The sequence below is a fragment of the Molothrus aeneus genome, chromosome 22 (genome assembly GCF_037042795.1).
Source record: "Molothrus aeneus isolate 106 chromosome 22, BPBGC_Maene_1.0, whole genome shotgun sequence".
Lineage (NCBI taxonomy): Eukaryota > Metazoa > Chordata > Aves > Passeriformes > Icteridae > Molothrus > Molothrus aeneus.
This window is the reverse complement of record NC_089667.1, coordinates 5,543,627-5,558,649: the sequence shown is the minus strand read 5'-3', so window position 1 is coordinate 5,558,649 and position 15,023 is coordinate 5,543,627. Positions and strand designations below refer to the sequence as shown.

Here is a 15,023-nt window from a genome sequence, read left to right as displayed (position 1 = left end):
TTTCATGGATCCATGTGCACATCCAGGGCTGTGTTTGATGGATCCATGTGCACATCCAGGGCTGTGTTTGATGGATCCATGTGCACATCCAGGTCTGTTTCATGGATCCACGTGCACATCCAGGGCTGTTTCATGGATCCATGTGCTCATCCAGGGCTGTGTTTGATGGATCCATGTGCTCATCCAGGGCTGTGTTTGATGGATCCATGTGCACATCCAGGGCTGTTTCATGGATCCATGTGCACATCCAGGGCTGTGTTTGATGGATCCATGTGCACATCCAGGTCTGTTTCATGGATCCATGTGCACATCCAGGGCTGTGTTTGATGGATCCATGTGCTCATCCAGGTCTGTTTCATGGATCCATGTGCACATCCAGGTCTGTTTCATGGATCCATGTGCTCATCCAGGGCTGTGTTTGATGGATCCATGTGCACATCCAGGTCTGTTTGACGGATCCATGTGCACATCCACGGCTCTGTTTAATGGATCCATGTGCTCATCCAGGGCCCTGCCGCCTCTCGCCGCTCCCCCTCCCTCCGTGCCCGGCGCTGTTCCTTTAACGACGGGGCGGGCGCTGCTCGGCGGGGCCGTCCCGGGTCCGGGGGGGAAGTGACGGGGGGCGGGGGGCGAGGGCAGCGCCCGCTCGGGGAGGGAGGGGGGGAGGGAGGGGGGGAGGGAGGGAGGGAGGGAGGGAGGGACGGGCGGACCGAGGGACGCTGAATGAGCGGGGCGAGCGAGGCAGCGCCGCGGGGCCGGGGGCGCGGCGGGGCCGCCTTTCCCCGCCGCCTTCCGCGCTGCGGCCGCGCCCCCCGCCCGATGCGCTGAGCCCGGCCCGGGGGGATGCGCGGCCCGCGGCTGCCGGCGCTGCCCGCGCTGCTCTGGCTGGCGCTGGCCCCGCTGCCCGGCCCCGCGGCGCGGGCAGAGCTGCGGGTGCGGGTGCGGCTGCCCGGCGGGCAGGTGACGGAGGAGAGCCTGCAGGCCGACAGCGGCGCCGACTGCGTCAGCCTGGAGCTAAGGGCGGCCGACGGCGCCCTCGTCACGCTCACGGCGGATTTCAGACAGGTACGGGGCGGGGGAGAGCATCCCCGGGGGGTTCAGACCGGTATGGAGCTGGGGAGAACATCCCCGAGGGGTTCGGGTGGGGAGCGAGATGGGGAGAGCATCCCCGGGGGGTTCAGACTGGTATGGAGCTGAGGAGAGCATCCCCGAGGGGTTCGGGTGGGGAGCGAGATGGGGAGAGCATCCCCGGGGGGTTTCGGATAAGAGCAGAGCCGAGAGAACATTCCCGGGGGGGTTCAGGTAGGGAGGGATCCAGGGAGAGCATTCCCGGGGGGTTCGGGCTGGGAGCGAGCCGGGAAGAGCATTCCCGGAGGGTTTCGGATAAGAGCAGAGCTGGGAGAGCATCCCCGAGGGGTTCGGGCTGGGGGCGAGATGGGGAGAGCATCCCCGGGGGTTTGGGGCAGGGACAGAGCGGGGAGAGCATTCCCGGAGGGTTTCGGATAAGAGCGGAGCTGGGAGAGCATCCCCGGGAGTTTGGGGCAGGGACAGAGCGGGGAGAGCATTCCCGGAGGGTTTCGGATAAGAGCGGAGCTGGGAGAGCATCCCCGGGAGTTTGGGGCAGGGACAGAGCGGGGAGAGCATCCCCGGGGGTTTCGGATAAGAGCGGAGCTGGGAGAGCATCCCCGGGTGCCGCGGGGTCCCGGCGGGGCTGGAGCAGGGTGACGGCTGCGGGATGGGAGCGCTGGCCCCTGGCGCCCCGCGGGAGGGTCTGATCGGGGCTTTTCGTGCACTCCATGAGTGCTTTTTGTGGGATGAGCGCTGGGGACGGCGATCCTTCCCGTCCTCCTTCCAGACCCGAGTCCATCCCAGCTCGGAAGCTGGAGAATCTTGACTGGGGGTCCGGGAGCCCAAAGGACCCTGGGGATGCGCAGGGAAAAGCCCGTCCATCCTCTCGCACCGTCCGGGGCTTTGTCTGAGCTCTCCGGCGCAGCTCCAGGACGGTGAGCCAGGCTCGCTGTCCCCACCGGTGTCACACCTGTGCCCGGGGCTGCCTCCACGCTGGAAACAGCTGAAAGGTCCCGGTGGGGACGGGCAGCAGCTCCGGTGCTCCTGCCTGAGTTGTGAGCAGCACAGTTTGCACAACTCCTCAGAGTTTTGCACAATTCCTCAGAGTTTTGCACAACTCCTCAGAGTTTTGCGTGGCAGGCTCAGCTCAGCCAGGCAGGGAGCAGGGTCGGGGCAGGAGAGGCTGGGCTGGGGAGATCTCAGGTTCCTGGCTCCGATGTGGGGGTGTCCATGCCCTGCTGTAGCTCTGGGATATCTCTCTCCACGATGCCATGGGGTGCAGGTGATTCCTCAGGTGGGCTCCTGCTGCCTTTGCGGGGCTCACGTGTGGTGTGGGACGTCTGTGACTGGCAGCTGTCAGTTCTGAGCTGAAGCCCCAAATCCCACATGGATGCAGGGAGCTCCCACTGCCCAGGGAAGCACAGTTTGCCCAGGCTGGCATGGCTGTGTTATCTTCATTCCAACCCCCCATCCCTCTTTGCTCAGGTGGACTTTGCTTTGCAGCAGGAGGAAGCCCAGAGCCATGAGATAGGAAGGTGCTGTGAACCTTGGAGCCTTTTTGCCAGGGATTGTTCTGGTGCCTCTTCCCTGTTCATTCTCAGTCTCCCTGAAAGCCCCTCCGATGTCCCTTTTCCTCCCTGAGGTGCCAGCAGAAGCCATGATGATTTTGGAAGTGGTGGCCTGTTTCAAATGTGGCATGTTTCAAATACTCCAGCAGATGTGCAGGGAAGCAGCCCTGTGACTCCTATTAAAGAAAATATTAAATAATTGCAAGCCCTGGCACAGCAGGCAGGTTAGGAAGGGCTCTGAAGCTGTGGATTGCAAACTTGCACATTCCCAGGCCAGGGAAATCCAAACTCACTACAGCTCCTCTAGGCAGGTCCTTTGGGAACCTGGGATGTGACCTGGTGATTTTTTCAGCATTTTTCACTTGCTTCAGCTCCTCCTGAGAGCTCCGAGCTCACCCACAAACCCGACCGAGTGTGTGTTACATCTTCTCTCCCTCCCATCCTTATTAGAGCTGAGTTTACTCTGGGTTGGGGCTCTCTGGAGGTGTTTTGGGTCCACGGGTTAAATCCTGAGCTCCACAGCCCCTGCTGGAAGTGACGGTCCCTGGAGGGCTTTGCAAGCATCCAGCTTGCAGAAATGCATTCCTGATCCTCAGTTTTAGGGCAGCTGGGGTCTGACTCTGTCTGCTCTGTGGATTTGCTGGAAAATAGCTGAGAAAAGCCAGAGGAACATAAAGGAGCAGGGAGCTGCTTTGTGGTGAGGTGAGTAATGTGTGAGCAGGCAGGAGCCTGGCTGGGCTTCCCCCCCTGACCTGCTGCAGCTGCACCCAGACAGTTCCCAGTTCTGCCCTGCTGCTCCTCTCGCCCAAATTACACAAATTACACAATTTCTGCCTGCTCTGGAGGTCGTGGGGCTCTGAGTGTTCCCAGCAGCAGCTGGGGTTGTTGTCTGCTGCCCTTGAGCCTGATGATGTGGCCAGGATGCTGGGGTTTTTCCACAAATGAGTTTTCCATTCCTCTGGCTTAAACTGCAGGGGGTTTGTCCAAAGTCAGGGGTTTATTTGCTATTTTTTTTTATTATTTTTTTTTCTCTCTGCTGGCAATTTGTGGTTGCCAGACCAGGGGCTGGAGAAGAAAGGAGCTAAATGAGATCATTGTTCATTACTTTGCTCTGACACTGGTGGGACTTGAGCAGTGCCTGGGGCTTCCACAGGGCTGGGATTTTCTTTTCTCTTCCATCCCTGCCTGCCTGCAGAGCTGGAGCTGTGTTCTCAGAGCACACCAGGTTATTTTCTCCTTGGTGCAGCACAAACTGGGCAGTGAGAGTTCAAACTGGGACTCATTTTCTGGGCAGAGCAGGGGTGACCCTTTCTTTTCTTGCAGTTTGAAAGAAGGGAATGAAAACGCTTCTTTTTTTTTTTTGTGGTCAGGCATAAAATGTATTGCAAAAAACCAAATTTTTGTATTGCAAAAAATCAAATTTTGTATTGCAAAAAAAAATAATGAGGGGGCTCAGCAGCCTTGACTGTTGTGTCTGATTGGAGCGAGGTTTCCAGTTGTTAAACATGGCCTGAGAACAGAGTGGGCGGGTTTATTTCAAGGTCAGCACAAAGATAGGGAGAAGTTTCTCTTCCCTTTCCATGGCTGGAAAAGTTGGGCTTGGAAACACAAGCGGGGAAGCCTGGGTAGTGCTTTAACCCTTGCACTGCCAGTCCTTCCCGTGCTGACAAAGCTGCTGTGTGGTGTTTTTGGGGTGGTGGTGGTGTCAGAATTTCCTCATGCCAGGGGGCCACGTGTTGGGTGACAAATCCACCAGGTGGCACGGAAAGCATCTGACCACAGATTTGATCTGTGTGGTTTGGAAAGCAGCTTCTCCTCTGAACAGATACCAGAAGTAGGAAATGAGGGACATTCAGCAGTCTTTGGGAGGGGTCATTAAAACACCCCGCTGTTTGTTACTCTGTAGAATTGTATTTATTGCTCAGAAAATTTGCTTTTTATTCCCCCCCCCGTCCCAGCACATCCTTGATTTGCCTTTTCAGATACCTGAATAGAAGAGGCAGCGCACCCAAATTCTCCATTCCAGATGCAGAGGGGTTAAAAACCATAATCCCCACTCATTCAGGGCAGCTCAGCTGGCTGGACCCCGGGTGTGGATGCAGCACCGAGCTCCCTGTGCTGTGCAGACTCCTGGAACTCTGGCCAGCAGTGCTGGATCCCTGGGGCAAAGGCTGCTGACAGCAGTGCAGAATTGGCCCCGGCAGTGCTGGTGTCACCCCCTGTCCCCAGCAGCACATTCTCCTTTTTTTTCTGTGCCACTGCAAAGACAAAACTGGGTCCCCACAGCAGCCCCGATGTCCTTAGGGGAGAGAAATTTGGCAGGAAGGCAGCGGGGAGGAAGGCACTGAAGTGATTTATTTCCCTGGGAACTGCTTTGCTCCGCTCGACGTGGATTCGTTGCTGGGCTGGGAGCTGGACCACACAGGATTGTAAATCCCTGCTGGAAAAAAAAAACCCCAGGCAGGGGGGGCTGAGCTGCTCCCACCCCACAGATGGCTGAGAGGGAAGGAGCTGGAGGATTTCCCTGCTCCTCCTTGGGACTGCCGTGGGTAGGGACAGGCAGCAGTGGGATTTCTGGGCTGGAACAATGGGATTTTGGAATGGGAGCACTGATTTCTGTGCTGAAACAATGGGATTTGGGGAGCACTGATATCCCTGCTGTAACAGTGGGATTTTGGGAGCACTGATTCCTGTGCTGAAACAATGGGATTTTGGGAGTAGGAGCAGATATCCTTGCTGTAACAGTGGGATTTTGGGAACACTGATATCCCTGCTGTAACAGTGGGATTTTGGAATGGGAGCACTGATTTCTGTGCTGAAACAATGGGATTTTGGGAGCACTGATTTCCATGGTGTAACAATGGGATTTTGGGAGTGGAAGCACTGATATCCCTGCTGTAAAAGTGGGATTTTGGGAGTGGAAGCACTGATATCCCTGCTGTAAAAGTGGGATTTTGGGAGCACTGATTTCCATGGTGTAACAGTGGGATTTTGGGAGTGGGAGCACTGATTCCTGTACTGTAACAGTGGGATTTTGGGAGTGGGAGCACTGATATCCCTGCTGTAACAGTGGGATTTTGGGAGCACTGATTTCTGTGCTGAAACAATGGGATTTTGGGAGTAGGAGCAGATATCCTTGCTGTTACATCGGGATTTTGGGAGCACTGATTTCCCTGCTCTAACAGCAGGATTTTGGCAGTGGGAGCACTGATTTCCCTGGGATATCTCTCACTGATTTCCCTGCTGTAACAATGGGATTTTTGGAGCACTGATTTCCCTGGGATATCTCTCACTGATTTCCCTGCTGTAACAATGGGATTTTTGGAGCACTGATTTCCCTGGGATATCTCTCACTGATTTCCCTGCTGTAACAATGGGGTTTTTGGAGCACTGATTTCCCTGCTGCCTTGAGGAGCTGCTGCGGCCTTGCTGCAGGGCTGGCTGTCCCCAAAGCCCATTTTTGTCACCCAAGCCCAGCTGCCACTGCCCCAGTCAGGGCTGAGGATTCCCCACCCTGAGTTATCTGGAGAGTCCCTGCTCTGCTGGGACTTGTTCCCTGCTGGGAAATTCTGCAGGAGCCTGGGGTTGAAGGTGCTGTTTGCTGCCTTGGCTGGGGACCCACCTTGGCACTGATTCACTGCTTTTCCTGCTGGGAAAAGGAGGCTGGGGAGGGGAAGGTGCTCTCCGAGCTTTGGGGAAAGCTTTGGTGGCTCTTTGTTACATACAAGTAGAAATTATATTTTATATTTAAATTTTTCATATTTTATATTTTATATATTAATATATATTTTATATATTTATATTATTGATATAAATATATTTTATTAATATAAATATATTTATGTACTTACATATTTATATATTTGCATTTATAATTTATTTTATAAACATATTTATTTTATATGTATTTTATAGGTAGATTTATTTATTTTATAAATATTTTATAAAATATGGTTTAGGCCCTGCTATTCTAGCTAAGCTAGCTTTAGCTTGTAAGTTCCTTATAAGTTCCCATAAAGAAAAATCATAAGGATAAAGGCAGTTAACAACCTATTCTAGTAAGAAAAATAAGTTTGCACCTGCCTAAAGAATAAATCTGTCCCATGAGAATCAGTGGAGAAAATATATAAACTAACCAAAATATATAAACTAACCAAACTAACTCTTTAAAATATATAATATATAAACTTTTAAATATATAAACTTTATAAATAAAATAACAATATCAATGTAAACAAATATAATACAAAGTATAAATATTTATATATTATAAATAGTATATTTATATATAATATATTATTATTATAAATAATTATAATTCTAATTTAAACAATATTTATATAAAATTAAACTACTAATATATAAATAACTTAAATATATAATATATAAATTTTATCAATTTAAAATACATAAACTGACTCTCTATATCCAAATATAGAGATTTGACAGACATACAGCCTGGCCATTTACTGACCAACATACACAAATAAATAAGTGTATTGTTGGCCAATTAAGTCTTACACATTCCTTCTGATATTTCCCATAAATATGAGCTTTGTGACTAAAGAAGGGGCTTTTGTGCATGAAGAAGCTGAGTCCTGTCTGCTTATTAACGCTTTTTTCCCTCTGAAATCTTTTTCAAGCAGCCTGGTTTGGTTCTTGCTCCACCTGGGGCCACAGGGAGAGAGGGACCAAAGCCAGGCAAGGATCTGGGACAGGGCAGGGAAGAGAAGAAATTGGTTTTGTTTAGGACAGAGTGGTCACTGCAAGGTCCAGCTAAAGGTAGGATTTCCCCCCTCAGAATGCTACAGGAGCCAGAAAATAGATCCTTGAAAATATATCCTTGAAAATATATCCTTGAAAATATAGCCTTGAAAATATATCCTTGAAAATACAGGATATTTCAAGGATATATATCCTTGAAAATACAGCTTTTTCTAAGCTGTTTCAATGCTGGCAACCCAGCTTGTCCCAGTGCATCTCCCTTGGGTCAGCTCTGGAAATCCCTGGCACCTGGAGTTTGGGCAGAGGGAGTTGTGAATTCTTCATCTGCATCAGCCCTGCGGAGGAAAGAGCTGCCTGGCTGAAGGCTAATTCTTAAATAGATGGATCAGGAGGATTAATCAGCTGCTCAGCACGTTCTCATTTTACAAAAATTGCCTCCAACCTGGGAAGTGCTGCACTGTTTTTAATCTCCTGCCTGTGGAGGTTTTCGGCCTGAATGCAAAACGTGGCTCTCTCCCTGCTTGCTTTTCCCAGCCTGTTCAAAGGGAATTGGAATTAAATCCACAGCTGAGGAATATGCCAGAGTCAGCTGCTGGTTTTAGTCCACTCATCCATGGGCCCTGCATGCCTGGGGGAGCTCCCAGCTGGACCAAATGTGGATGGGGAATGTGGTTTGTTCCAGTGACTCAGTGGGACACCTCCCCATTAAATCTCTCCGAAAAAAAAAAAAAAAAGTAAAAAATTCCATAGCAATTTCACAAGAATTTTTGGAATCTCTTTCTTCTCAGTGCCCTGCTCTTCTGTTGTGCAGTCAACAATTGCAGCAGCAGCAAGATGATTCCTCCCATCCTGGGGGTTGGAAATGTTGTTCTTGCAGCTGTCCAGATGTGCACTGAATGGCATCCCCATTGCTCCTCTGGGCATGGGAGAGAAGGCAGGACATAAACAGGGGGCTCAGTGAGCAGGAAAGCTCAACTGGAACAGAGAAATGCTCCCTTTTGGGGCAGAGAGAGGCTGGAAAAGGGAAATGCTCCCTTTTGGGGCAGAGAGAGGCTGGAAAAGGGAAATGCTCCCTTTTGGGGCAGAGAGAGGCTGGAAAAGGGAAATGCTCCCTCCTGGGGCAGAGGGAGGCTGGCAGAGGCCAGGGCAGTGAGGAATCCAGCAGGAACAGCTCAGGAGCAGAGGGATCTGAGCAGCTGGCACAGCTCTGGTTCTGCTCTCCAGCCCTGCCCAGCTCTCTGTGCAGGGATTTGGCTGCAGGAGGTGCCAAAGGCAGGGGTTGATTTCCCTGTCCCATCCCTTGGGGTGGGATGGGCTGGCACCAAGGGATGGCAGATTCCCACACCGATGCCCCTGAAGCCAGCGGCAGGGATTGATCCCTGCACAGAAATCAGGGTTTGGTGCCAGAGCAGGACACAGGGTCCTGCTGTTGGCCAAGGGATTCTGTGGCTCTGCATGGAGTAACTGTGACTGATTTCCAAGCTGTTTCTGGAAAGGACTGCAATCCATGTTATATAAAATGATAGAATTAGTGACCTGGACAGAAAAGGAATCAGCTGCAGCTGATCATAATGGCTCCTTCTGCCTTTAACAATTCCATTTTCACTTCTGTTCCACACGCTCAGGGATGAGTAACTTTTTCTCCGCTTGTCAAGAAGCCACTGAGGGAAGGCAGCAGAGGAAATCTGGGGCTGCTTACTCAGTAAGGCATGAGGATGATGGCTGTGTGATATTTGCTCAACAAAACCAAACGAGGCTCCTCGGGGCCTTGCTTCCCTTCTTGGGAAAGCACAGAAACCCTCAGCTCTTGGGTGTGGGATGTGACCTGGCAGCAATTTGTCCTTGCCACAGTGGGATTGTGAAAACCCTTCATTCTTTACAGACACCAGGGATTGTGCTGCAGGCTTTGGGGTGGGATTGGAGCTGGGAACACACCCCTGTGCTCAGGTGTCAGGACCCAGGACACCCCTCTGGCTGTCCTGAGCAGCCCAGACCCTGCCCGGGGGCTCAGAGACCCTGGCACAGAGCCCAAAATGCCCCTGTGGGTTTGATTATGACAAGATGGAGGAATCTGGGCATGTCCAGCCTTTCTCCTTCTTCTGCTTGGCCTCCATCTTCTGCTGTGATGGTGGCACTTTGGGATTGGTTTAGAGTAGAAGCTCACTGTCTAACACGGGTGATGGGTATTGGGAAGTAATTGTAAACATTGTACAGGTAGTTTTTAGCATAAAAAGATAACACAGCCCTGAGGGTGTCAGTGTGCCTCTGTCTGACCTGCTGAACAGCCCTGGGCAGGGCAGGAGAAAGAATTTTATAGATAAGAAGCAATAAACAACCTTGAGAATGAGAACTGAAGAGCCCTGACTCCTTCTTCAAGCGCCGGGCTGGGAAAAAGAGACTTTGGAACATTTCTTGGGGTCACTGTGAGCAGTGAGAGACCCCCGTGCTCAGGCAGCACAAGTTGGAGACCTTTGGCTTTGCTTTAGGGCTGGAGCCTTTCTCTTTGACCCCAACCTCTCCGTTCACCTCACCAATGCCCAAGATTTGCAGCTCTCACCTTTGTTATTTCTCTCTCTGTGTCAGGAGGTGAAGATTTTCCGTGCCTTAATCCTGGGGGAGCTGGAGAGGGGCCAGAGCCAGTTCCAGGCCCTGTGCTTTGTGACCCGGCTGCACCGCAACGAGATCATCCCCAGCGAGTCCATGGCCAAGCTGCGCCAGGTACAGGCTCCCTCCTCCCCTCCAGCCAGGAATCCTCAGAGTTTTCCTGCCTGGATGCCCTGCCCAGGCTGCTGCCTGGCTGCTCAGCTCTTCAAGCCACCTCTGACCACCCCTCCTGCTTGAGGGGTTTGGTATTAAACTGAGTTTATCAGCGGTATTGATCCAGATTTAGTTGAGCCTCGTTTGTGTCGTGGTTCAGTTGAGCCTAATTTGTGTCAGGGTGTGAAAATCCCTGCTCCACTGAAGCCAGGACTGATCTGGGACCTTTATCAGGACAAAACATGGAGACACCACCACAGGCAAGGGTAAAACATTGTGGTTTCAGTACCAACAGGCTATTTTAAAGTGCATCTCACCCAGGTAGGACGCAGGTGCACATCTGTTCTCACATCTGGTGGTGTTACCACATCCCATTGTGCTCTAAGGGATGAGGTGCACCCAGGATTGAAGTTGTGATGATTTCCTCTGCAGAAAAACCCCCGGACAGTGAGGCAGGCAGAGGAGGTGCGAGGCCTGGAGCACCTCAGCATGGACGTGGCTGTGAACTTCAGCAAGGCAGCCCAGCTGAGCTCCCACATCCACAATGTCTGCGCAGAGGCCAGGGAGGCCATTTACACCCGGGAGGAAGATGTCAAGTTCTGGCTGGAGAAAGGTGATTTCCCTGGAGCTGCTGCTGTCAGTGGGCTGGCACGGTGCCGTGGTGGCTCCTGCCAGGTTTCTGGGGATCAGCACTGATTGTTTTGGCTCTGAGGCACATGTGTCACCCTGCCTGCGTGTGAGCAGATCGCACTCCTCCTGCTGGCGTTCCCTGAGTGAACCTAATCTGGGATTTTAAAAGTAACCTTTTCACCGCCTCCAGAAACCCAGAGGAGAGAGTTTTGTGTCTTTTGGCTTCCTGTCCCCAGGGTCTTTTGTTCTCCTGTGGTTCCTATTCAGATTTAAGTCCCTGGAGATGCTCTGTCCAACTTCCTCCTTGACCTGGGGACTGTGCAGAGATACCAGAGCTGGCTTTAGTGGCTGTCTCCTTTGGCTTTGCCTCATGGCAGCACCCTGAGGGATGTGTGTTCACCCTGAGGATTGTGTGTTCACCCTGAGGGATGTCTGTTCACCCTGAGGGGTGTGTATGCACCCTGAGAGATGTGTGTTCACCCTGAGGGATGTGTGTTCACCCTGAGGGATGTCTGTTTGAGGTGCTGTCAGACCTTGCTTTCCTGGGGGTTTTTTATTTCTCCCGTGGCTCCCATTTGGATTTTAGTCCCAACAGCTTCTGAGAACGCTCTGTCCAAGCTCCTCCTGACCCTGGGAGCTGTGTTGGGATGGCTTTGGTGGCTCTGTCCTTTGGTGTCCCTCCACCCTGAGCCTGTGTGTCCTTGCTCCCACAGGAGTGGACAGCTCCATGTTCGAGGTGCTGCTGTAGAGCTCAGACCTGCCCGACTCTGCTTTCCTTGGGGTCTTTTGCACTCCCGTGGCTCCCATGCAGATTTAAATCCCAACAGCCCCCGGAAACATTGTCCAACCTCCTCCTTAGCCTGGGGGCTGTGTGGGGATGGATTTGGTGGCCCTTCCCTCCACCCTGAGCTCTGTCTGTCCTTGCTCTTACAGGAGTGGACAGCTCCATGTTCGAGGTGTTGCCGCAGGGCTTGGACCTTGCTTTCCTTGGGGTCTTTCACTCTCCCATGGCTCCCATGCAGATTTTAGTCTCAACAGCCCTTGGAAACATTGTCCAACCTCCTCCTCAGGCTGTGTTGGGATGGCTTTGGTGCTTGTTCCCTCCACCCTGAGCACTGTCTGTCCTTGCTCTTACAGGAGTGGACGGCTCCATGTTTGAGGTGCTGCAGAGCTTGGACCTGCCAGACCTTGCTTTCCTTGGGGTCTTTTGCACTCCCGTGGCTCTCATTCAGATTTAAATCCCAACAGCCCCTGGAAACATTGTCCAACCTCCTCCTCAGGCTGTGTTGGGATGGCTTTGGTGCCCGTTCTCTCCACCCTGATCCTGTGTGTGCTTGCCCCCCGCAGGAGTGGACGGCTCCATGTTCGAGGTTCTCCCCCGGGGCTCGGACCTGCCGGAGCTGCAGCGCTGCAGGCTGTGCCCCGAGCGCTGGCGGCCGTGCCTGTGCAGTTACTCGCTGAGCATCGAGTGGTACCCCTGCATGCTCAAGTACTGCAAGAGCCGCGACGCTGCGGGCAGGCTCAGCTCCTACAAGTGCGGCATCCGCAGCTGCCAGAAGGGCTACACCTTCCACTACTACGTGCCTCAAAAGCAGCTCTGCCTCTGGGATGAGGAAACTTAGAGCCAGGCCGGGCTTGCCAGGGGTGGCTCGTCGGCCCCGGCGAGGAGCTGGCTGCTCTGAAGAAGGGATGATGTTCACAGTGGTGCCTTGTGCTCTGTGCCTTTCCTCGTGGCCTTTCCTGGCCTCCCTCCCCATGGGGCCCTGCCCGGGCTCAGCTCGCTGGCTGGTGATGCTCTGGCTCCCTGGAGCAGGGGATGCAGGTTTTGGGGTGAAGCACAGGGAAGGGGGTGTGCTGCCCTGCTCTGCAGCTCCCAGGGGCACTTCCCAGCCTTGAGCTGAGCGGGCAGGGCGAGGATCTTGCTGACCTGACATCTCTGCTGCTGAAGAACCCCCTTTGCTGCCTTCACCACCTCCTGGTGACACATCCACGGGGAAACAGCTGATTTTTGGGGCCACAGCTCCTGAACAAGGAGGCTTTGAAGCCCACCCAAAGCAAGAGCCTGCCTGTAGCTTTTCCTAGTGCCTGACTGGCTGTTATATCCCCCTGTGGATGGAAGATACACCAGGGGCAATAACCCAGCATCCTGTGCCCCTAAAAGGCTGGTAATTAGGGCTTTAATTAATCCCTCTCTAGACTAGTGAAGGCCCAACTTTTTGTGTTGGCCTTGTGACTGTTCCACTAAGAAAGAAGCATCTAGAGACTCGTGACTACCATCATAACCCTGTGGTTGGAAAGGGGAGAGGAGGATCCCAGGTGGGTTTTGAAGAAGACAGGATTCTACATCCACGTCCAGTTTTATGTCCTGCTCTGCCAGCTATTCACAAGAAGCTCTTAAATAACTGTACTGCTTTGCTGTGCCTTGGTTTCCCCCATATGTTAAACAAGGGTGACACTGAAGTTGTCCTTGGCCCTGGAATATTCCTGGAGGGACCAGACAAAAAGCACTGGAAGTGCTGCTTGGGTCTGTGTCCTCTTCCACTCAAATTAGGACAAGCACAGGGGGGAGAGAAGCTCTTGGGGTCTTGAGGAGCCCCTGTGCCTCCTGGTGAAAAGCCTTCACAATGTGCCTTTTTGCCTAAAATACAGGAATTTTTGCAAAGGAAGAAAAGAATTTGGTGACAATTATTTTTGTATCGATCACTTAAGGGGGCGGGGGGAGAAGGGAAAGGTATTTTAATATTGGAACATGAAGTAAAACACACTTGAAATTATTTTTTTTTAAAAGACAAATTATTTATCATTTGTAAGGTAAAATAAACTGATTTTTAAAGCATCCTTGGCCTAAAAGTTTATCTGTGCATAATACTCTGTGTGTGAATTCAGATTTGTTCCTTTATGGGTAAATCTCAAGCCTGCACCTGGTGAAGAGCCATGGACTGGGGGAGAACATGCAGGAATTTTGGGCTCAGGAGAAATTTTGGGCTTAGTTTTGGGTCTGAGGGGATGCTGCACCTCCGTAGGGAGAGGTTTGGCTCATCCCAAGCAGTTGTGGGGGCTTTGAGCTCGAGCTCTGCTGGATAAACCCATCCCTAGGAGCAGGTCCTGGGGGCTGCTCCTCCTGCCCAGTGGTGCCATGAGGCTTCTCTGGGTGTGGAAAATATTCCTGGTGAACAGAGAAGATATTCCTGGTGAATAAAGAAAATATTCCTGGTGAATAGAGAAAATATTCCTGGTGAATAGAGAAAATATTCCTGGTGAACAGAGAAGATATTCCTGGTGAATAGAGAAGATATTCCTGGTGAATAGAGAAAATATTCCGGGTGAATTCTTCCAGGAAAATGTAAATTTAAAATAGGTAAAATTTAAATTTAAAATATCTCCAGCTGAAGAGGGCGGCACTTTTTGGGGCCAGCCCGGAGCTGCCGGTGGCTGCTGGAGGGAGAATTGAAAAGTGGAGCTCTGATTCCCTCTAGTGTGGGGAATGCAGGGATGGCACCAGCGCTTCCAGCTTTCCTCTGCTTCACCCACCAACAATTCACCCTTTTCCAGGGCGGGGGAGCGGGGGATTGTTCTCTTTGTCTCTGATATCGGGGTTAAACCCAGCTCTGGGGCAGGCTGGGAGCAGAGTGGGGATGGATCCCAGGCACTGCTGTCCCTTCCCGCGTGTCGGGGATGTCGGGACGGACACGGGCTCGCTCTGGGAGCATCGGGACCCCTCTCCAGGAGGGTTTTAGTTTGGAATTCCGGGGCTCTGGAGCGGCCGTTGCCGGTGCAGTTCCCCGGCCTCCAGCAGTGGGTGCTGGCGGAGCGCGGCTGCGCTTCGGGATGTCGGGACAGGGATGTCGGAACAGGGATGTCGGGATGTCGGGATGTCGGGATGTCGGGATGTCGGGACAGGGATGTCGGAACAGGGATGTCGGGATGTCGGGACAGGGATGTCGGGATGTCGGGACAGGGATGTCGGGATGTCGGGATGTTGGGATGTCGGGATGTTGGGACTGGGATGTCGGGATGTCGGGACAGGGATGTAGGGATGTCGGGAGGTCGGGATGTCGGGATGTCAGGACAGGGATGTCGGGACAGGGATGTCGGGATGTCAGGATGTCGGGATGTCGGGACAGGGATGTCGGGATGTTGGGATGTCGAGATGTCGGGATGTCGGGATGTAGGGATGTAGGGATGTCGGGACAGGGATGTCGGGATGTCGGGATGTCGGGATGTTGGGATGCCGGGATGTCGGGATGTCGGGATGTCGGGACAGGGATGTCAGGA

The 15,023-nt window shown here is 52.6% G+C and overlaps 1 protein-coding gene across 1 annotated transcript; it reads left to right on the top strand.

The window, feature by feature from the left end:
• The first annotated feature begins 843 nt into the window (after window positions 1-843).
• On the top strand, window positions 844-13,584 carry OAF (out at first homolog). Its single transcript, XM_066564365.1, has 4 exons — window positions 844-1,065; window positions 9,945-10,079; window positions 10,551-10,731; window positions 12,096-13,584. The coding sequence occupies exons 1-4, from the start codon at window positions 844-846 to the stop codon at window positions 12,368-12,370; spliced, it is 813 nt and encodes a 270-aa protein (XP_066420462.1). The 3' UTR covers window positions 12,371-13,584.
• The last annotated feature ends 1,439 nt before the right edge of the window (window positions 13,585-15,023 follow it).